General features: G+C 41.8%; 1 protein-coding gene across 3 annotated transcripts in view; it reads right to left on the bottom strand.

Annotated features, from left to right (window-relative positions):
• LOC122802746 (glycogenin-2-like) overlaps positions 1-24,396 on the bottom strand; it is a 1,303,570-nt gene that overhangs the window by 626,820 nt on the left and 652,354 nt on the right. For all 3 annotated transcript variants that reach the window (XM_044072514.1, XM_044072513.1, XM_044072515.1), the window contains exon 9: positions 2,899-3,003. In XM_044072514.1, the coding sequence (XP_043928449.1) occupies positions 2,899-3,003 (105 nt within the window). The remainder of the gene's footprint in view (positions 1-2,898; positions 3,004-24,396) is intronic.

The following is a 24,396-nucleotide window of genomic DNA, read 5'->3' on the forward strand; positions in this document are numbered from 1 at the left end:
TTTTTTTCTAAGCAAGCATTTTAAATCCTGTCTAATGAACACTGAGTACAAAGATTCAATTATCTCAGTTTCTTCTCTCACAATGGGAGAGTTGACATTAAGCTGATCAGTGTATAGCCATCTTGGAAGTCCCCAAGGCTAAGGAAGTTGTAATATTTAATACACCAGTTTGATTAATTGCACTCTGCATTTACTTTAGGACACATTAGGTTGTGGACGGAATTAAACCTTTCTGGACAATAAGACTGGCCAATATAAAGGAAAAAGACCTGCAATAAAACTGGTGTGCTGTAATCTTTCAGCAATAATTACCAAAGGAAGCATTTTGGAATAAATAAATCAAACTCCAAAATCCTTGGAGAGATTTAGCCTGGGATCCCTTTACGTGTATGAGTTCCTCAAATTATATACAACTCCTTTATATCCTTGTGGGTTACTAACTGAAGTAGGGAACGACATTACGTCAAAATGCTCAATTTAATGTAAATGCATCCAACTTTTATATATTGTACTTTGCAAAAGTACAAGGAACACTGATGCCCAAGTAAATGATACTCTCACTTCCAAAGTTGAAGTCTGAAACCTCTGGCAGTTAACAGACTAGTGAAACTGCAAAATGAAGTCTTCAAATCAATCTCCACGAATTCCCATCTACAAAACCTAAATGGCCTTTTCAAATAAAGTGCTGCTCATAAAATCAAGTGACAAGCTCATTTTCAGAGCTAAAAATATAGACCGTTCAAGCAACTTGCTAATGATGCTTAAGAGCAAAGCCTTTTTCTAAGCTGCCTAAAAATAATTTCCTATCACCAACATTCAGGTTTAAGGCTGCCCTATATACCCTGTGCTGCAAATGCTGCCTAGCAAAACACCTAAAAAATATTCAAGAGTCAGCTGTCACCCAGACCAACCAAGTAAACCTTACAACAGTTTCAGCCAGAGACACTACTGTAACAGGAACATTTACATCCCAGAGGAAAAAAGTGAAATAAATCTGCATACCAAAGATTTTTATCTTAACGCAAGGATTAATCATTTTCAAAGCTGCATAATTTATTATGGGAACACTGAAAGTGAACAGCTGTATGCCCTCAAATAAATTTACATGAAGTTTTCACGCAACCCCAAATCATGTTGCTCAGAATTTTCAGGTAAAATCTCATTAGTAATAAAACTTATTTGATGGAAGGAAAGTTTGAAGACATGCCCTATACTCCTGCTGCCTCTGATTAGCGATGTCCTACCAATGGACAGCAGAACTTTACTTTTAAACCAAGATACACACACTTACATGTGCACAAAAACATGCACATGAAGGAACTATTAAATTGTGCAAATGATATCCTGTCTTAGAGCTACCCGTTCCCAAGTCCTGTTGTAGTACTAATTATATTTTAGATGAGACTTGAGAGCCAAATGCCTCAGCCAAAGGGTTTTGATCGATATCAACCTACAGCTAACATATCACATAACTTATGTTCATAAACACTAATCCTGAACAGATAGTGCACAGCATTCATTTATGAATCCTAGTGTCTTAAACAGTCAGCTGTGCTGACATGAGCAGAATGGTGTTGCAGTATTTACAGTTACTGCCACAAAAACTGAAGAATGGACCCTGACCTTTTGTAGAACTTCTGCATATTCTCCTTACACTTGTATGGTTTCTTCACTCAAATTACCTCTCTGCTTCCAAAGCCACGCTGCTAACGCAGTCTCACTCGTGCTGTATTTGTCTACACAGCCAGGTTTCGTCCTTGTGCCTGTGACACAGCTGCAGCAGGTCTGGAAAGAAACATCTAGACTGGAGTCTTAGATGTCATTGACCTCTGGAAGAAAAAATTCTCAAAGGGACCTGCAATATGCAGCAATAAAACACGCAGCAAAATGAGGCAAACGTAAAAGCTATGAAAAGAAGCAGAAACAAGAAAAAAACATTCAGTGGTAGATCACCCAGAGGCAAAAAACGTTGATAAAAGTCCATATTCAGTGATGGACCATTTCACTGAAGTGGCTAACCTCCCCCAAGACAGTGTGTGACTTACAAAGTTACCATATTAAGGAAAAGGGCAAAACTCTTCATAATTGTATAGTAAAAACTTCCCCAATGCCACTTCAAGTCACTTTTTTGCAGTCATTTTTGACCAAAAACAGCAAACCTTAAAACCAACTTTCAGCTATTGGCATGATTCCAAAGTTAAGTATTAAATGGACTTACACCCCACCCCCATCAAGTTAAAAAAAAAAAAAAAAAAGATGACTTCACTGGTGCAAAAACTCATGACTGTGGATCATCTTCAATGCTCCCTGCATTCCACTATACAAGTGGGAACTGAAGAGGACTCCAACAAACTGAGTTTGAAGAAAATCTGGTTACCTATAATGGCTACAGAAACGAAGGATGGTGTTGCATTTGTGCTACTAAAATACAAAATTTAGCAGTTTCATTTAGAGGTACCCAATTAAGAATTCAGAATTACAAAGGAATGCACCATTTCTGTACTGAAACACTTGCAGCTCATAACATTAAGCACCAAGCTTTTGTTCACTTCCTACAGAATCTACTAAATGCATGGTAGCAGGATAACACAGAGGACCTGTCAGGCAATTCCTACTGAAACTGTCTCACTGTTTAAAAGGCCTTTGCTTGAGTACTGTCTGCGAGTCAGTCATCTAGTAATACCTTAGTCTAAAATACCTGAATGGATTGTTTTATTACATCTCTTTCAAGCATAAAGAACAGGTGGTGACATACTGGCTTGTTATAGACAATCTACATGTCTGACATCACTAGTACAACAAATAAGTTTTAAAAACACAAAAGTAGAACAAAAATGTACTGCTTGTTCAATGTTTAACACATAGTTGAGTTTACGGAAACTCAAGTATTTAACTTACTTCTGACATCTCATAGCTGGGCACCCTGATGGGTGAAGATGGCAACTGGAGGGGTTGAAGATCCTTAAGTACTTCATACATTGGCCTTGTAGGTGAAGGAGGTGGCTGTTGAGAAACAAAAATGTTATTCAAAGTCCTACCCTACATGTTTCACTATTGTGGCTATAAGCTAATGGCAAAGTTTCACAAGCAAAGAAATACCAAGCTACCACTGGTAAAAGCAATGAATTCCTATACAAGAGACAATATTACAGTTAAAGTACAAACTTTAACAGCACTTCCCATGCATCAGGCTACACTGGCTGGTGGCATTAATCTGAAAGTACAAGTCAGAAATGGAAATGTACCATATAATACTGTCATTAAAGCCCAAGTGAAAACACTTGTCAATGGTAGATTCCAAGAATGCAATTTAACCCCCCCAGTTTCTTCCACTACTCAGCAGTGGAATCTGAATTACAGTAACCTACAGAGTTAAGTCTCTTTCTGTACTATCCTTGTGTGTGCCATCGCAATACCAGATGGCATTAGTTCAGATTAGTACCAAGCCAGATTTCCTTGTAAGAGACCAAGTACAGTTGTGCAAGATCTTACCATAACAGCATACGTTTTACATCTCACTGTTGTATTCTTTATTCTTGGGATAGCCTGCAGAGGACAACTAACTTCATACTGGTATAAAAAAGCCTTTACACCTTCTGGGTGCCATACATCAAATGTCCTATGTGCAAGGAATAAGGTACATACGGGACATACAAGTGCCTAACCCTCAGAAAGTACAGTTGTGTACACTTACCATAAACGTAGATGTTAGAGCGTCTTCACTGTTGCAGTCATCACTGTAGGTTCATAGGTTGGTACTAGGCTATCAGCCCTAGGGCCTATACAAGCCTAGCCATAACAATTCCCTGGCTATTTCTTCCCACATTATTTACTTTCCTGGACCCCTGTCTAGCAGGACGACTGATGTGATCCCTGGGGTGAATTTCCTTTCTCCCATCAAATCATCAAGGCTCCTCTTGAAGAGGTCCAAAGAGGCACTCTGCTTGACATGTATGGGCAATCTATTCGAGTCTGGGGAGTCTCTGGGTCAGGAACCCATCACTCCAACATGTTTTGTTTATTGTGATGACAAGGTTTAGATCCCTGGAGCATGTGGCTCTGAGGGATTGGGATTTCTTTAAGTGTAGCATGTCCAACAGCTCTGGGTTTGACATGGCCTTGTATGTTAAGCAGAGATTGCCTCTGAGTAGACGATATGAGACAGTATAGCTGGAGTTTTTTTTTTTTTTAAGGCGGTCAGCGTAGGGCATCTGCTTTAGGCCTGTGATTCTTTTAGTGAGGTATTTCTGAGGCCTTTCCAGTTGTTGCAGATGTCTTGAGAGGTACATACCAAATGGGGTGTTGTATTCTATAATGGGTCTAATGAGGAATGAGTACAGTGGGACAATGACCTCCTTTTTTCTGGATGAAAAGCCCTTCGTGATGAGGTGTGCCACATAGGATTTCCTGACTGTTGTGCTGATGTGGTTATCGAAGGTGAGACAACTGTCCACCTGTGTCCCCAAGTCTCTTATCACACTGTGTTTAGTGTACTGCCACCTATATGGTAATTCATGGATACATGTTTTTTCGCCAAAGGGGATAACAATACATTTCTTGGCATTGAGCTTGAGGCCATGGCTCTGGCACCAAGCATCTGTTTCTGTAAGGCCCTTTTGTAGAGTATCCACATCATTTGGGGATTCAATAATGGCTCCCAGTTTGAAGTCATCTGCAAACTTTGTTAGCCAGAGTCCCTTAGTGTTGACCTGTACTTCAGAGAAGTAGATGCCAAACAAGAGCAGCCCCAGGACTGAACCCTGAGGTACTCCACTTGTCACTTGTCTGGAGATGGATTTGGAGTGGGCTACTTTTACAGTGTGGGTTCCATCAGTAAGCCATTTAGCAACCCATTGGGTGACATAGGGATTAATGCCCAACTTAGTTTATCTATGATTCCAGAGTGGGGGATGGTGTCAAAGGCCTTGGCAAGGTCTAGATAGGCTGTGTGGACCACCTTACCCTTGTCCATGGCTCTGGAGACTGATTCAAAGAAGTCAATCAGGTTCAGCAGACAAGATCGGCCCTTCACAAACCCAAACTGGGTGGGGTCCAGTGTTTGTAGGGTTCTTCCTGCCGGCAGGCAGCCCTCGGTCAGCCAGAATCCCAAAGTCTGGGTCCAGCGTCAGCTGTGTACTCACCCTCCCTGACGTCAGAGCGCCAGGGGTACAAAGCTCCCAGCCAACGCCATGTTCTCCAGTTTTTCTTGCCCTAGATGTCAGGTGCCCAAAAATGAAGGCTAAAAGTAAAACAAAAATGTAACATAGAACAAACCCCATACCCTGTAGCAAATACACCTCAGAAGGGTGATTTAGGGAATCACACCAATAAAAGCATAAGAGGGGACAGGAGGGTGGGTAACCCAGACTACAACAGTGAAGACACTAACATCTACATTTATGGTAAGTGTACACAATTGTACTATGTTCGTGTTTCACTGTTGCAGTCATCACTGTAGGGTAGAATCCCAAAGCTGAGATAAAGGGTGATGGTTATTGAGTAGGGCGGCTAGAAGGCCTTGCAAGACTGCAGAAGCAAAGCCTGCCCTAGACTTAGGATAAAGAGGGAGATTATAGTGCTTAGAGAAAGTATGCACTGAACTCCCAAGTTGCAGCTTCCAAAATATCTTTGGTAGGTACTCCCCTGAGAAAGGCAGCTGAAGTAGGAGCAGCTCTAGTAATGAGTCCTAATTTTTCCTGGGATTTGCTTTCCATGATGAGAGTAACAAATCTGATTCCATGAGCAATCCATTTAGAAAATTGTCTGTTTTGAAATAGCTTTGGCCTTGGGAATTTGTTGCATAAGAAACAAACAGTTCTGTTTTCCTGATATCCTTGGTTCTGTCCAGGTAAAAGCAAAGCTGCCTGTGCACGTCCAAAGAATGCAAGATCCTCCCCCCCTTATTTTGTGGATTAGGGAAAAAAGTTGGCAGGTGAATAGTTTGGTTTAAAGCCACTTTAGAAACTACTTTAGGCATAAAAGTAGGGTTAGTCCTCAAAGAAATCCTGTTTTGATGAAAAATAATGTACGGTTCCACAGCCATGAGCGCTTGTAACTCAGAGACTCTCCTGGCTGAAGTTAAAGCCAGTAGGATAACAGTCTTCCATGATAAATACTTTATATCATATGTGGCAGCAGGCTCAAAAGGAGGCAGAGTAAGTTTTTTCCAGGACATAATTGAGGTCCCAGGCAGGAATGGGTGGTGCCTTAAGGGGGCCTTAAATTTTTTGCTCTTCTGAGATGGATGTGAAAAAATTGGAGTATCTGTATTATAATGTGCAGAGATAGCTGAGGCATGTATTTTTATGGAGGAAAAATATAAACCCTTATGCAACATATCTGTAAGGTAATGTAGAATCAATGGAATATTTGGAATGTGAGAATCCGATTACTGAGCATGCATCCAGGTGCAAAATCTCTTCCATTTACCTTCATAAGATTTCTTAGTGCTAGGCCATCTAGCTTCTAAGATAACATCCATGACCTGTTTGGAAAGGGTAGGATTAATCATAGGCCCTGAATACACCAGGCTGCCAGGCTGAGAGTTTTGATATGAGTGCAGGATCTGGCCATGATGTTGAGACAAAAGATTTGGAATCTGAGGTAGAATCCAAGGAGGTTCCTGGGATAGATTTATCAGTGTTGAGTACCAAAATTGTAGAGGCCAATTTGGGGCTAGTAAGATCAGCTTTGGTTTGTCCTGTTTTATTTTTAACAACACCCTTGGTAGAAGAGGTAATGGTGGAAAGGCATACCCAGAGAGGTTCCTCCAACTGAATGAGAGAGCATCCATTTTCCATGCTAGCTTGTGATATGTCCTTGTGCAAAAGGTCTGTAACAGGTAGTTGTGGGGAGATGCAAATAGATCTATGTCCGGGAAGCCCCAGGCTTCTGTAATCATCTTGAATATTTGGGTGTCCAGCATCCACTCGTGTGGGTCTAACAGGTTCCTGCTCAGGCCGTCTGCAGAGTGTTTTGTTATCCTGGCAGGAATTGTGCTTGTAGGTCCACTTTGCAAGCTAGTGCTATGTTCCATAGAGTCATGGCTAGGAGTGTGAACCCCCTTGCTTGTTTATGTACCACATAACTGTGGTGTTGTCTGTCCGTATCAGTAGTTGCCCTGGCTGTAAAAGATCCCTGAAAGCCAAGAGGGCATTCTGCACAGCTAACATTTCTTAAATTGATATGTAGATGCTTCTGATCCTCTGTCCAAAAACCTTGCAGGCCTCTCCCCTGCAAGTGGGCTCCCCATGCATAATCCGAGGTGTCCGTGGTTATCACTTGGTAGGCTGGACGTAGACTGAAGGCTTTCCCTTTGTTTTGAAGACATGCCATTGCCCACCAATGGAATTCATTTTGCAGGCAAGGCAAGACAGCAATCACCATTTCCAGACTGTGAAAATGCTGGGACCATACGCTTTTTAGGTACCATTGTATCTTCCTCATATGCAGTCTTGCATATGGTATGAGTAGGATGCAGGAAGCCATGTAAACCCAAAGCCTGCAGGAATTTCCTTGCAGTTAGCGGAGACATTAACGCCAGGCTTTTGAAAGTTGAAGCCAGCTGTAGTTTTCCTGAGATCAGGAATGCCATCTGGGTTGTTGTGTCTAAAAGAGCACCCAGGAAAGTTATCTGTTGAGTGGGTGTCAAATTTGATTTTTTTACGTTCACAGCGAATCCCAGGTACTTGATTAGATTCTGAACAAATTCCAGGTGCTGGAGTAAAATGTCCTTGCCGTCTGCTTGAATAAGGCAGTCGTCCAGATAAGGGTAAATTTGAATTCCCTTGAATCTGCAGTAAGCTACTACTGGTGCCAGGCACTTGGTAAAGACCCTGGGTGCAGTAGACAAGCCAAAGGGCAGCGCAGAGAATTGGTAATGTTTCGGGCCTGCTTTGAACCTGAGGTATCTTCTGCACTCCTTTCCGACAGGAATGTGCAGGTAAGCCTCCTTTAAATCCAATGTCACCATCCATGCATTTTTGCTCAACATTGGCAGGAGCTGCTACAGAGTAAGCATCTTGAACTTTGGTATATCAAGGAAATTGCAAGACTGACAGATCCAGGATGGGTCTCCAAGTATTTTGTTTTCTGGGAACTAGAAAGAGTCTTGAATAAAAGCCTTGTCCCGTCTCTGAATTTGGAACCAGTTCTATGGCCTCATAGCCATGAGGGACCTCACCTGTTTTAATACCTCTGCCCATTGAGTTTTTGGTAGGTCTGGCCATCCGTTTGGTTTTGGTAAGGTGTGAAAGTGGAATTTGTAACCTCTTAAATCTACATCAAGAACCCACTTGTCTTGGGTTATGCAAGTACAATTTCTGTGAAAGAGTTTTCCTCCCAGAGGAGCTTCCAGGAGAGAGGTTCCTGAAGCCATGCAGGGGGAGTCATTGAGCTTGTTTTCTGTAAGGTTGAGACCTATCTTCTCCACCCCTGGGGGTGGAAGCACTCCACTGTCTAGGTGTATAAGAGGTCTGTGCTTGGGCCCTCCTTCTGGGGCGCCTATATCTACCCCTCTGAGGCCTGTCCGAGCTGAGAAAGGACCAATTTTTAGCTGGCCAATTTCTGCTAAATCTAGGAGGCTGAACTTGTAAGAAACCCTTAACCATTTGCATGGATTTTGCCTTATCCTCCATTTTCTTTATAACCTCTTCAGCCTTAGACCCAAACAAAACATTATGTTGAACAGGAGCATCCAGTAACTTTGCTTTCACTTGATCAGGCAAATTTTGTTCCTTTAACCAAGCATGCCTTCAAATGACCGTGCCAGTGGCAGCCACCCTGCAAGAGGCCTCCAAAGCATCAAAACCACAGTGTAAGGTATGTTTTCCCACCTGCTCAGTAGCATGCATCAAATCATGTAATTCCTTGTCTGCACATGCAGAAATGGTACCCAGTTTTTGTTTCATATCAGACAAAAGGTATTGCACATATTTCAACATATGAAATTGACAATTTAAAGCCCTAATAGATAAAGTAGCAGAAGTGTACACTTTTTTGCCCCATCTCTCCAAAGCTCTAGAATCCTTATCTGATGGAATAGGGTTCTTAGCAGTGGTGGCCTTAACACCCTTAGGACCCTTAGGACCCTGAGAAATGGTTTCTGGATCAGCAGTAGGATTTTTATAAAGAAACTGGTGGGAGTCAGGGACTCTAATATCTATCAGGCTTAGCAGGGGCAGGAGGAAAGGAGTCAGGAGTTAAATTAGACTCAGAAAAGACACCATCCACAATATCCAAAATAGGAGGAATAGCCAGGGGTCTGTGCTGGGGAAGAAGGAAATCTCTAAGCCTTCTCTTAGATTCAGAGTACTCCCTGCTCTTCCCAGTGAAAATGTTCCCTCATGTCATGTAAAGTTTCCCCAAAATAATCCTCAGGAGGAGAAGCTGAAGGAATGGATTCCTCAGCATCAGAATCCTCAAGGAGGGAAAGTATAATCCTGCTCAGAGGAAGACACTGAAGAGAAAGATGCCTGATCAGAGGATTCATAATCCAAATCTTGTCTTGGCCTTTTATCAGGAGGGGGATGTGAACCCCTAATCATAGTTAGCAAGTCCTCCTCCATTTTAAGCATTTGTTTTTGAGATTTTGTTTTAGAAGTCTGCCTTTGTCTTCGCCTTTACCTGAAGCTGCGTAGGCCTGAAAACCGCCTTGGAAGCCGGTACCTGCACAGTGGCTCCGGACCCATCTGAGGGAGCATTATCTGAAGGACCTGCACCTGGAGTATTCGAAGGCCTACTTTGCTCCTCATGGGAGTCCATTTCAGCAAGCTGTTCTGTAATGGCAGACAGGGGCTGCGAAAGCGTCTCACTGACTACGGCCGAACCAGCAGCTGGCTGACTGTAAACTGTGATTTGGACCTCGGAGGCCTATCCTTATCCTTGCGCCTTTTATGAACTCCGGTAGTCAGAGCCTTTTATGAACTCCGGTAGTCAGAAGCGTGTCCGATGACATGTTATAATTAAATTGCCTCCCAAAGTAATGAAAGGCAAAATCGTATCTCAGTTTAATAGTACGTTGATTAAATCTAGCACAAAACCGACAACTAGCTACGTCGTGGTCAGGGCCTAGACAAGGAATACAGTAAGAGTGAAAATCCTTATGATGTATTTGCTTCCCACATGAAATACAATTATTAACTTTGACATCTGTCTGGAGCAAGAAAAAATTTCCCCCACGGGGTACTTGGCTTTGAAAAGAAGTCTTCGGTATGAAGCACTAAAAATAACAGGAGTCAGCCTACCTGCACTTGCGAACTGCTTCCACCGCGCGGCAAGAAAGACTGGAGAACATGGCGTCGGCTGGGAGCTTTGTACCCCTGGCGCTCTGTCAGGGAGGGTGAGTACACAGCCGACGCCGGACCCAGACTTTGGGATTCTAGCAGACAAAGGGCTGCCTGCCAGCAGGAAGAACCCTACAGTCATGACTGCAACAGTGAAACACGAACATCTGAAGCGCCCCAGAAAAACCAAAGGAAAGCAACATGCACATCCAAGAGGGGAAGGAGGAGGAAAGAATACAAGACCAACCCCTTGGCCAGAATAGAAAATTTAATAGGGGTAGAAAGGAGGGACAGAATACTGCAACAGTGAGAAGTAGGACATATACTTTTATGGCAAGGTATTGTACAACTGTACTTGCCTTCCTTATTACTGTTGCAATATTCCTTACAGTAGCTTTTCTACTGTCCCAACAATAAAGTAGCCATAAAACAGCCATCAAAAACCATGCAAGATGGCCCAGGCAAAACTCCCCATGATCCTAGACATCCAAATTGCAATGTTGAGTGAAAGTATTGAAGGTAAAATAGTAGCTTCCAAGACAGATCTAGTATCCATTGCCTTGAAAAAAGCACAAGAGGCAACTGCCTTGAGAGAACGAGCATGGACAAAAAAAAGCTACTTGCCAAGAAAAAAGCAAAAACATTGCCCAAGAAATCCAGGAAGTGTTGGTTTGCTTACATACCACCAAACCCAATTTCCTGGTATGAAAGGAAAAAAAGCTGCTCAAATTTCCTGATGTGCTTTGCTCTGTCAAAGTAATACTGGAGTGGTCTTTGCAAACTCAAGGTGTGAAGAACCCTCTCAAGGATTATGTGGAGAAGGGAAAAAAGCATCCATTTGTGAGGATTTGCACTGGACCTGCTCAAAACACTGCCACAAGACTCTGCTCTAAAGGAATGTAAACCACTTGAAGAATCAGGTGATGGCAGACAGCAAAATCCCATGCCTGAAGATAGAGCCTGTAAATCAGTTAAGATCTTGTGCTCCTTTGTTTACTGATATACCACAACTGATGGTCTTAAAAAAAACTTTAGAGGACCTGGAACCCAAAGGGAGTGAAAGGTCTGTAAAGCAAATGGAGCCCTCCTCTCCTTGATAATATGGTCTGCCAGTTGAGACCAAAGACCATGGACAGTTTGTTGCAGGAGGCTCCCCATCCTTCTGTGCGACCATTTGTGTACAGTTCCAGAGTATGGACAGTAACCTGAAAAGGAAGATTCAGGGAAATTTGGTGAATCCACCAGCGAAGCTAGAGCTTGGGACAAGGCAAAATTGGAAGCAGATACTTCAGAGGGTGGCAATGTTGGAGCCAAACTGAGATATCAATGAAAATTCCTTATGTATAGTTTATCAAAAGGAGCCATGAAAATGGATGCTATATACTCCACAATCTGGATAAATTCTCTTGCAGGAAGGACTGGAACAGGTAGAAGGGACTGGAAATAAGCCAGAGAGGACCTTGGGACCCAGGACACAAGCCAACAATGTAATGGTCTAAATCTGATAACCCAGGAACACTTAGTCCTGAGGCAGTCTTTTGAGATTGAGGGTGAACCCCACGCTGCACAGAAACAGTGAAGTGCAGATCTTGAAGCAGAAAGGGCCCTTGAATCAAAAGGTCATCCAAAGTAAGGAATATTTTAATTACTTGGAGTCTACAAAAGGCTACTACAGGGGCCAGCCATTTATTACAGATCCCAGTAGCTGTAGAAAGACCACAAGGCAAAGCAGAGAACTGATGAGAGGAAGAAAGAGAAATGCAAAAACTTACTGAAGGCAGCACAAATAGGAATGTGAAGGTAAGCATAATTCAAATCCAGGGACATCAAGAGTTAGTGAAAAGCCAACATCCTGAAGGGGGAACCTTGAGAAAGGACAGGTCTAGAATGGGTGTCAAGCTCTCCTTTCTGGGAACTAAAAATATCCTGCAATAAAAACGTGTTCCCTGCTGACACAAGGGGACAGGCTGTATGGTCCCCTGTACCTCATTCTGAAGATCTAAAGGAAAATGTGGTTAGCTGAGAAATTTGGTAGGGGGGGTTGAAGTGGCTGAAAGTCAAATAGATCAGTCAGGAAAATCTGGCTTTTGATCCTTAAAACTCTGAAAACTTTTGTCAGAAAAACATCTCCTAGAAACACTCGTCCCTAGGCAGCCATTTAGGCTGCCTACGGACAAAGGGAAGCTTAGGGGGATAATCTCTCTGAAACTTAGGAAAAGGAGACAGAGGTTTCAAATCTTTCATAACTTCACCCTTATACTGAAGGGTCTCAAACAATTCAGCAACAGTAGCACAAGATGCTGGTGGTCTTAAAGGGGGGGGGGGTCTAATTTAGCCTTTGTCTTCAGGCAGAGCCTGGGAGGTGTAACCAAAAATACCTCATTACAGATCCAGAAGCACCTGCCTTAATAAGAGGCATCAGCAGCATCTCAACTACATATAACAGAATGACAAGCCACCTGAGAAGCAGAACTCAAATGAAATGACAGACATCTTGCCTTCCAAATCAGGGACATCAGACAGAACTCTCCCATGTTTGGAGAGAGAAGTGCCAGGACATACCTAGTCAAATCGGCCTGGTAATAAATAGGAATATATCCAATGGAGAAACAAACCGGCAAATCAAACAAAATCTCCAGTGTTAGAGAGGTAATTAATGGCCCTGAAAACTATGGTAGCAGAGGTATATACCTTTTTACGATACTTGTCTATGGCACAGTTGTCCTTATGGAGATACAAGCTTAGGAGAGGACAGATATTTGGATGGCTTCTCAGTGGCTACAGAAATTAACAGCAGGATCAGTGGAAGAACTTTTATACAAAAACTTGAGCTTCAGGAACATTATAGAACCTGTCCAGTTTCTTAGGGGAGGAGGTTGAGCATCAGGGAGGAAGCTGCAGTGCAAGTACCCAAAAAGGGCATCCAACACTGGAGGTACTTGCAGCAGGCAGAGGAGAATCTGCAATAGTTTAGCACTTTTTGATCAGAAACCTGGGAACAGTTCCACTTAATGTTGCATCATACAGCCACCCATATCTCCAAAGGACAATTCTTCCATAGAAGAGCCAGGAGAAAGTGAATCCTCAAGCTCAACTCAAAAATCAGTCCAAGACATCTGGGAGGAACAGAAACAGATAATCCTTGGGGGGGGGGGGGGGGTTAAGAGCCATAAGAGCATTGAAAAGTCCCAGAATAAAATGCTGCCATTCTTCAAGGTCCTAAGCCACAGGGATCACATGCTTAGTATTTCTTTTCTGTCAAATCTAGGAGGTTCAGCACTCCCAACATACATTTGAGGAATCTCCCTTGGCCCCTTCAAAATCATCCAAGCTCCCCCCTCCACAGCTGCACCAGATGTAGACATGGCCTCAGGCAGGCAAGCAGGTAGGCAGCTTACTGTCTGCCTCCAACTGGGTCATGGCAGAAAGTAGACATTGGCACCAAATGGTTCTCAAGCTCATCTAACCTCAGGGTGACCAAGTGGATGCTGGACAGCTGCAGGTCCAGTAGACACAGCTTTGGCTTTTTTATTAATAGTTGAATGTTAGTGTGGGCAGATTCCACCATGGTACCCTGTACAGAGATCCAACTACTGGTTCTCCAAATTAATGGAGAAAGATGACAAACTGGAGTATTTTAGGGACAATTGCCTGAAATCTCACTCTGCATGTGGCTGTGTGTAGCACCCAAACAAAAAGGCACTGTTCATATATCTTTATGGGGAATCAGCTTCCCACACATTTTCCCCTTACTGGAGGGAACTGTAACCAAAGGTAAAAGGAGAGAGATACCCCCAATGGGACATATCTTTAGAAGACTTGGGAGACCCACGTCTAACAGCTTACTGACTGAATTCAAAGTTAGCGTTCAGACTACTGAACAAATGTAGTGAGGATTAGATGCTTATACATCACTTCTATACCTACGCCTTGCACACAGGACATGTATTTGACTACGGCACCCAGGATATGCAAATACTTCGGTATGCTCAGACATTTGGCTATCCTTGGCTTGATATCTCAAAAGAACAGAATAAGGAAGGACACCAATCCAACTTGCTTCACTCCTGCATCCCTTAATACTTCAGGCCTCTTCCTACTCCTCTTGCATGGAAGCAACCAGTATGATCAGTGTTTTGTACACATCTGACCAAACATTTGTGCAATTTTTCAGTAAGCTGATATTCGCATACCTGCACAGTGAAAAAAATAAAGGTCATGTGACCGGGCTATTTTTAGTCACTGCCTCCTTGATCATGGATATGTACTGTAGTTTATTCAGTTTAGTAAATTTCCCACTGTGTGGAGAGTTTTTCACTTAAGTGCAGAAATATTGATAGTCACTGCTTGTGTGCAGTCAACATTATGATCAGTCTCAGAAGTAAAGCTTCAAAACTGCATCTATTCAAAAAGGAAAGCAAAGTTTTCTTTTCAAGTTTTTTTTTGGGGGGGGGTGCTGCTGCAACACTGGTGAAAACCTACCACCTTCTGATGTACTTTGAACAGTAACACTGGATATTGTTGGGAAAGATGTTTTTCAAAGGGTAATATTTAGGGTTGGGGTCCAGGCACACAACATATTGCACACTACTTGTTCCAGCTGGAAATGAACATTTGCCTCTTACTAAGTGAGCTTAAACATGCATTACACTAGACTTTGCAATACATAGCACAGGTAAGCCCAGCAGGCAGTCACAAACTGAAAGTAAAACTGCAATGTTAATGCAAGTAAGTGAACTGTGAAAGTAGTAATGGGACACTGTTTAGGTAGCAAATGGTAAGCCTTGCAAAACTGACCACGTGGAGATGCAATGAGCAAGTGTGCAATACACACTTGGCCAAAACTTGCACATTCATCAACAGTGGTTATTGTCCTCTGGGATATATCCCTTCAGAAATGCAGGATTACCTCGGAGTTGATTATAAACAGTAGTGGGTTAAGCAATTTTTTTTATCACGGCTTTTGATTAAATGTTATGGATATCACCTACAATACAAGCAGCTTCTTACCAGTGTTCACATTAAACAGCACATGTTTACAGCAAAGCCTTCCCTTAAATTCATTGAGACCCATGTTCTATCATAAGTCACCCATCACAGATTGTCATGAACTTCTCATACCCATCCCGCTTGCTCAAGTTAGTAGGGATCTTCCAAAAACCCTTATGGTAGGAACTTATTTTGTAATAAAGGGACACTGGTTAATGTGGTCTCTTAGTTTTAGCTTTACAAATCTGCTTTAAATTCTCATTCAGTGTTCTTACATATATGAAGCTTTAGTCCTAGAATCATCACCAACATCGTTAAAGACTTGAAAGGCAAACATTACCATAAATGAACTTGCAATACTATAGTTCAAGGACAACTTGGTTGGACAGATCATAACTGAAACACCTGCAAACTTAACTGGACTCCAGTAAATTTCTAATGCATGGCAGACAAGAATTAGAACTATACTACATAACTGGTATTAGGACAGTCAGATAAAGAGTGCAATGCCCCCAAAATATGAAAAAATAAAACCAAGTCAAGCCTCTGCTTTTAGTGGCATCAGATTTAAAACTTAAATCTAAAACCTCATGAAATACCTAGTAGTATAGCCACCATTCCTCCCAACTATTAACAGGGAGTAGGTACTGGTGGTTCTTGCAAAGGCCAAAAAACAGCCTCAAGCCTCAGAACAGGCTTTGTACCACAAGAATAGAGTACTGCCACAGTAATCCCACTTCACAAGTGTGGACCATCAACCAACCCCAGAAACTACAGACCTTAGTCCGACTAATCTAACTTGCAAAGCCATGGAACGCAACATCATGGAAATGATCAAGACATAGGAGACCTTCACACTCTGGAGCCACCCGTTTGGCCTTGTCAAGAGATGGTCATACCAACTAAAATCTGGTGGACTTGAGAAGGTCACCAAGGCAATGGATGAGGGGAAACTATGCATACCACCTTACCTGGACCTGGCTAAAGTGTTAGATACAATCCCAGAATTTGGTACAAATTACAAACTCACTGGACCTCTATACAACTCAAGTAGATTGTCAGCTTGTTCACAGTCAAGACCCAAGTCAGGATTGGTGATACCACCTCCACTGAGGTGGTTCAGCAGGGTACCCCAGAGCACCCTACTGGGAGCACTCCTATCTGGAATCTATTTTTGAGGTAAAGGCTAATGTCAAGGGCCTTTGGCTGACCAAGATCACAGGGGATGACAAACATCTTACAACAGAGTAAGACAAATGACTAATGCCAGAATCAGTCTAAAAACGTACTATCAAGAAATGCATTATAGTTCCTTTTGGAAAAACTGCCACCCAAGCCAATTACTCCATCGATAAGACACCCCTAAGAGCTGACCCAGTATTGAGGGATTTGTGAAAATATGCAGGCAGTAATATAGCCTTCAACACTTAGCCCAGGTAGTAAATCATTTTATATTGCCCAACTTACAAGTAAGGGCTTGGCATCCAGGTCCAAGTCATGCCACTATATCTGGCTGTCATCAGATCCATCATAATGCCCCCTTTGATATGTACCTGACCAGTTGTATGCAACAGCTGGAACATTCAAAGGTTCCCGATCAGAAAAATGCAAAGTATAGTGTCTCCTATATGGATCACCTTGGAGCCCCCCCCCCCTCTATACTAATCAAAGGTCATACATGCCTAGCATACAGAGCATCTCGGAGTCAGCTCTGATGGATCTTTTGCACATCTGCAAAACGAACAGCATCAGAACAACCAGATCCAAGGATTTGAGTTCTGCTTGTGACATAAATCAAGACATGTTAGTGAGACAGATGAGTCTCAGTGGATCACCATAGTAAGCACAGTCCATCCTTAACCCTACTTAAGCACAACCCTGGCCAATCAGAAATTCACCGTGGGCCTTGCCCAAATGTCTGCAGATACGAACCAAATTGAGGGGGGGGGGGGAGATGGCATAATTGTTAAAGTCTTTGCCACACAGATACATGGTACAGAGTTTCTCATCTTAGGTTATTGGCCAGGCTTAAAATGTCCCTTCAAGGCAGTTAGCCTAGCATTTGCCTATGAAAATACCCTCCCACAATCTATACCCCCTCCTTATAGAAGCCTTTAATACATATGGACACAACTGGGTTGGACAGAATGGCTAGGCTTATAAAAGCCATGGAGGTCATTAGCCTATACCTTAGGTGGTTGTCCATAACATCAAAATCTTTAACATACTTGCACAAGGCAAAAAATTAATGCTTTAGTGAATGTGCAATCTGTGTTATGTCAAAATATCTGCCAAAAACTGTACATCTTCTGGAATTTAAAGCTATAACCAGATGAGCCAGTGGAGTATCAACACTTTCTGCAGCTCATTTTACAGTTTCAGGTTGTATTGCTCCAAAACCTGCACACAACACAAATTCCTATTTTATGAAAACTAAGCACACATGCCCAATGCTCATTTTAAGGGTCCAGTTTCTTCCTCTCAGTTTATAACTCAAAAATGTAAATGAAAGGAAAGTTTGACATTTCTAAGATATAGAAAAGTTCTGAAACAGCCCTCAGTGTGTGCCATTGTTCCCTTAAGTATTCTGGAATAAAGATGGAATAACTACTATTCCATAATACAAACATGGAATGGCATGCAGTCTACACAAATGTGTACTGCTTATCTAAAAGAAATTTGTTTTCATTATGGAAGACACTAAACTGAACTAAGCTATAAATAGCCTGGTGAGTTTTAAACATGCCACAGTAATTCTTTAAAAAAAGGCACTATTAGACTAAGTAACAAATGCAACCAAATGTTAATTAGCATATTTTCTTCCATTTCAAAGGAAGGAGTTTGGTTCAAATTTTGACACATTGCCACATTTTCTAATTTTAAGAATTAGAGGTTCTACTTGCATAAAATGTTTTATCCATTATTCAGTAAATTGCCAAAGACATGCAGTACCTTAGAATCTCTGCAGAATTAATAATTAAAAAAACCTCTTCCCATACCACCGATGTAGGTCTTGAGAGAGACTCTTAAGATAAGGTCTAAGTGCAGTACAATTCCATTCAAGTGGAATGACATATACACTAACTTTTCATGTCTAATCTTCATTCAGTGATGCACAGTTGGGCCAACAGTACCTAGGTAACTTCTGATCAACTGTTCTTGTGGTAAATTTTGAAATCGCCTCAAATAGTTGTTGGACACAATCCATTCATTTTAACAAGTCCTGACTAACCTTGGGAAGCACAAGTTAACAACCATGAGGAACATCGTGACCAAATAAGCAACAGTCTTCGAAAGGAACAGAAGCAGATTTCAACTTTTCAACTTTCTGAAATTATTTTCAGAAAAAGATTCAGATTTTTACCTGTTCCTCAGTCTTGTTAAACTCAAACTACTTAGCAAAGGTGCCTTGAATATTTACACATTCGCAGAAGTGCACTACTTCAGATGCAACACTAATGGTCAATGACTTCAAACCACTTTACTTCAAAAGTCAGCAGTACACATCAGTAAACATTTAAGCTAAATTACTATTAGTAATTGGACTGGGAAAATTACTTCTCACAAAAAGCCATTTTAAACAAGTTTTGAAGTTACAATTAAAGAAAACAGAACCAAGTGTATGGGCGGTGGGAGCGCAGCTCTGTTAAATCACCTTAGAGCTTTTGTTAATATAAATGTGTGAAACAATGTGAACTCAAATGTCAGAAGTAGGGCAACGGAGAAATGAGTATCTGAAAAATTCCTGCTCTTTTCCTGTCTAATCATTTATAGATTTCTAAACCTCTGCTATATTATGGTAAGGAGTTCCAGAATCCAGGAATGTGCAAAACCCTGCACATTTATTACTACATAGTGACCTAAATAGTGCCCACTTGCACAAGTATGCCAAGAAATAATCATGTGGTTATGTGCATCAGCTTTCTCATGAAAACTTTACTGGAAAAAGCTCATAGTACCACAGCTTGTAAAGGTTGGTTTGATTTCACAAGTTTTGTATGCCTTCATTGCCCATTTTATATATTGTGATTCTCTTTACATTGTGTTTTATTTGCGCTCTGCTTTTAATTACATTGAAACTAGGAAAGATACCACAGCTGTCTCAAAGTCACACAAATTACGTTTTCCTCACCATCCCACCCTGGTGCTGTTCTGTTTTTAAATTCAAGTATTTCTAGTTACCTGTCCATGTTAATTTGACCACATATTGCCTTCCCGCTCATCTTCTCATTGGCTATTGTGAGCAAATAAAATTACAACTGAGAAATCTCTCCCCTTCAGCTATTTAAATTTACTGGCCATCCAACTGTATATTCCAGAGAGCCAGAATACAAGTGCCCCTCCTTCCTATCTTGCTCTTATAACATTAGTAGCTTTCCACTTGGCTAAAGCTTAAGATGCTCCCTCCAATATTTAACTGCTCCGTGCACACTGCATCTCTTACGATATTAATCCAGTTTTCCATCTTACCTTTAAGATCTACATCTAGTCCAAGACCACCAATTACTGCACAGCCCACATTCTGCTCCTCAGTAGTCATCTTGGGATTAGTGCTTCTGTTATGCGCCTGGTAACAGGAGCAGAATAGGGACATTTCCTGGAGACTGTTGAGCACTGAAAGTCAACTGCCAGCTTGGAATTGGTTTGTATTTTACTCCTGGAAAAAGGAGGGAGCAGATCACATCGATTCCTGGCCATTTCAGATTGGGCCATGAATGTCCGTTTTACATTCCTGATTGGTCTGGTTACTATTCAAGGCATCTACCAGGAAAGGTTAGACATCTAAACTCCCCTGCATCATCTGGGCCAAGACTGTTGATCAACAGAGTGTCTGTGGTCCGCTTCCCCTCCTGGGATTAGTGCTACTGTTTTACTTCTGGTAAGAAAAGCAAATGTACACTGTATCCCAGCAGCCTGAAGCTGTGGTGAGACCGGCACTAATAGCAACCAGGTAGTAGCCATTCAGATGAATCCCCATTTTTCAACATTGACAAAGCTAATTCTTTCAGTAAAAACTGCTTGATTTGCTACCATCTAACCTAACTTCAGAATATCTCCTTAATTCTTCACATATAAAATCAGGGTCTACTAAGTTACCACTCAAATGTTTGTCACTGCCCTGTATACACAAACCTTCAGCTGACCTTTTTTCCCCATAAAAAAACCTTGAAATTTCACAATATCTAGTTGCACACAGAGCAACTAGCTTGCAGTGGGAAGTACTGCCCACCTAGAGTTGCAAACTAGAAACTCATGACATTACTTTATATTCTCACTCCAGCCATCTACTCAATTAAAAAAAATCTGTTGCCATGGATAAGAACTTTCCCACCATCTACGTTACCGACTTGGTTGATATGAGTATCCTGAGGCAATGCAGAAATTGCCTCATGTATTATGACTAGTTAATTCTTAAATGGATATGCTATGCGAGAGATTTACACAATGTCACGGGAGGCAAAATTCACAGAAAAACACTCCAATTGTCAACCAGGTTTTGTCAGTAGTACACACGCTGCACCCATCACACAGTTCAAAGCAGGCAGGTGCAACCACAAATGCTAAGGCACTTAAATGTAACCTTCCTAAACCACAAAGACCTCCTAGACAAAGGGCACAAATACCCTCAGTGGCCCAGAATGCACTCTTTCAAAACACCCACATCAACACAGCCACATCTCATGGAGCCTCTACTTCTAATCCCAAAAGGCAAGCCACCACACAATCCAACATTCTAGCCATTTGGAACTCTAAGCCATACTGATGGTCTCGCCAGGCTGATTAAGGAGAAAAAAAGTCAGTTACTTATCTGGGCCAGGATCTCCCACATTACACATCCACTCAGGTTATTGGACCACCAGTACCAGTATAAAATTCATAGTTCATATGGAATGAAATTACCCAAGACCTCCTCCCTACACTATATGAAGAGACCTCATGGAGCTCTTGGGAGTGTGTCCCAGGCTGGTATGAGCCTTAGCATGGAGAAGGTATGCCACTATCAGATTATGAATATTTGCTCGCCACAACTTCTGAGACTGATAAAAACATGCCTGACCTGTGTATAAAACTAAAGGGACTAAACATTTCAACTGCTTGTATCTTGCTATCCATATCAGAGCTTCCAAATTCTCAGGTTTTGTATTTTCTTTAGTCTTCCCACAAACTGAGCAGCCGCACCAGAATCCTTTTTAATGCATACCAAATACCTTATTTTTATCATGCTCCCAATAAGTATGGATATTGCTGAACCAATTCATGTGTGGGCAACATCATTTCCAGCTTCTGCCTTTGTTTTAGGTTCATTAATTTTGTATACCAAAAAGATCTGAAACTACCTGTAAATGTTCCACACCTTTTTTGAAACCATACCAACTACATCCTTGAATGAGAGTCATTTTCTTTGCCAATGGTTCTAAATATAATGCAAATAAAGAGGAAAGAGGGCACCCTGCTCTGTTCCTCTGCTCAAATAGAAATCAGAAAATAAGCCACTCACTAATTTGCGCCTCCAACCTTTCATGCATTACCCTTATCAACCTTGTAATTTTATCAGGGGAATGCAAATGTTTCCATTGCCCTGCTCAAACTCAGCTTACTCTCTGCCAAATGCTCTGCATCAAAACCCAACGGTGATATTTTCTTGCATTCTGCTTCCATCTATCAGTGTTCAGTTAATTTCGTCAAATGTTTGCCTACCCTTCACATAATCACACTGATCCATATATATCAATTTTGGAATCACCTCTACCATTCTTTTAGCCATTAAACACTATCATTTAAAAATTGAAATGGGCAGGTATGAAGCTGGATCTGATGGCTCTTTACCCTTTTTAGGAATTACAGCCACCACTGCTTTCTTCCAGGATGCTGGTTCTTCTCAAAATATTGTTATACAAAACCTTCCAGATCTTTGTTTTTCCCTACTAGCATCCAAAAGTACAGTTTTGTACCTACCATAAATGTAGATGTTCGAAGATCCACATTGCTGCAGTCCTTACATATGGGTAGTCCGCTGTCCTCGGTCGGCCCGAATACCAAAGTATTAGGCTGACGTCGGTCAAGGCGCTTAAAATTGACATCAGAACGTCAGGGTACAAAAGCGCATGACCGACGTCATTTCCTGAGTCTTTTCTTGCCCCAGATGTCAGAAGGCCCTAACAAGAAAGGCCACAGCCAAAAACCAGCAAAAACTAAACAACCAGCCGTGCACTAACCATATTTACAATATGTACAACACAAACCACACCACCACCTTCAACAACAGAGGGGAAGGAGGGAGGGTAAATTGGACTGCAGCAATGTGGATCTTCGAACATCTATTTATGGTAGGTACAAAACTGTACTATGTTCTTCATCTCACATTGCTGCAGTCCTTACATATGGGTAGAATCCCAAAGCAGAGGTAAGGGAGGATGGCAAAACTATAAAGCATTAGGAGCTGCCAAAATGCCCTGTAAAATTGCAGTGGCAAATCCAGCCCTAGATTTAGAGTAAAGTGGAAGGTGGTAATGCTTAGAGAAAGTATGCACTGAACTCCAAGTAGCTGCTTCCAAAATATCTTTAGTAGCCACCCCTTAAAAAGCTGTAGAAGTGGCAGTAGCCCTAGTGGAATGAGGCCTAATCCCAGCTGGAACCTCCTTACCATGATGGGAATAACAGAAAGCAATACAAAACCAATCCACTTAGAAATAGTTTGTTTTGAAACAGGTTTGCCCTGAGAACCCAAAGCAAAAGAAACAAACAACTGCTGAGACTGCCTGAACCCTTTAGTTCTGCTCAAATAATATTGCAACTGTCTGTGTATATCCAAAGTGTGCAAAATCCTTTCCCCTTTATTTTGGGGGTTTGCATAAAAAGTAGGCAAATGAATAGTTTGGTTTAAAGCCACACTAGAAACCACTTTAGGCATAAAAAAAGGGTTAGTACGCAAAGACACCCTATCCTTGTGGAAAATTAAGAAAGGCTCAACTGCCATAAGGGCCTGTAATTCAGAAACCCTTCTCGCAGAGGTAATGGCCAACAAAAAAGCAGTCTTCCATGATAAATATTTCAACTCTGCCGATGCTGCAGGCTCAAAAGGTTGTAGAGTGAGTTTCTCCAACACAAAATTGAGATCCCAAGCAGGAGTAGGAGCTCTACGTGGGGGTCTTAAATTCTTTGTCCCTCTAAGGAATTGCTTAAACAAAGGCTGAGAAAATAATGGTGGGTCACAGTCATAGTGAGCAGAAATTGCTGCAGCATGAACCTTTATAGAGAAGGACAAACCTTTGTCCAATAACTCAGTAAGGTATTGAAGCGCAACACTTAAATTAGGTTTAGAAACATCAAAGTCCTTTGCTGTACTCCAAAATAAAAATCTCCTCCATTTATCTGCGTAAACTTTCCTTGTACTAGGCCTTCTGGCCTCCAGAATAACATTCAAAACTTGTTGTGGAAGCTGAGACCCTCCAGGGTTTAAAACAGAATATGCCAGGCTGTCAGATGTAGAGAATGAAGTTTGACATTGAGTAAATGACTGTTCTCCTGAGACAGCAGGTGAGGAATCAAAGGCAACGGCCATGGAGGCTCCTGTACCAGTCTTCTCAGTAATGGGTACCAGTGCTGTCGAGGCCAATCTGGAGCTATTAAAATCATGTTTGGCTTGTCCTGTCTGACCTTCAGCAGTACCTTTGGGAGGAGAGGCAGAGGTGGAAAGGCATACACGTGAAGATTGCTCCAATTGAATGAGAGAGCATCCACTTTCCAAGCTGTGGGATGAAACCTTTTTGTGCAAAACTTTGGCAGCTGGTAATTTAGTGGAGAAGCGAACAGATCTATGTCTGGAGTTCCCCATAACACTGTCAATCTCTGAAATACATGAGGATCCAATTTCCACTCGTGGGGATCCATAATTTGTCTGCTCAACACATCTGCTAAGGAGTTCTGTGCTCCTGGCAGAAACCTTGCCTGAAGATTTAGCTGTAAACAGAGCAGTCTCCCACAAAATCATTGCTTGTCTGCATAGAGGATAAGAATGCATTCCCCCTTGCTTGTTGATGTACCACATGACAGTTGTGTTGTCTGTTTGAATCAACACCTGCCTGGAAGAAGTAAATCCTTGAAAGCTATCAATGCAAATTGG

Source organism: Protopterus annectens, chromosome 5.part0, assembly GCF_019279795.1.
Source record: "Protopterus annectens isolate FY-2018-M chromosome 5.part0, PAN1.0, whole genome shotgun sequence".
NCBI classification, from domain to species: domain Eukaryota; kingdom Metazoa; phylum Chordata; order Ceratodontiformes; family Protopteridae; genus Protopterus; species Protopterus annectens.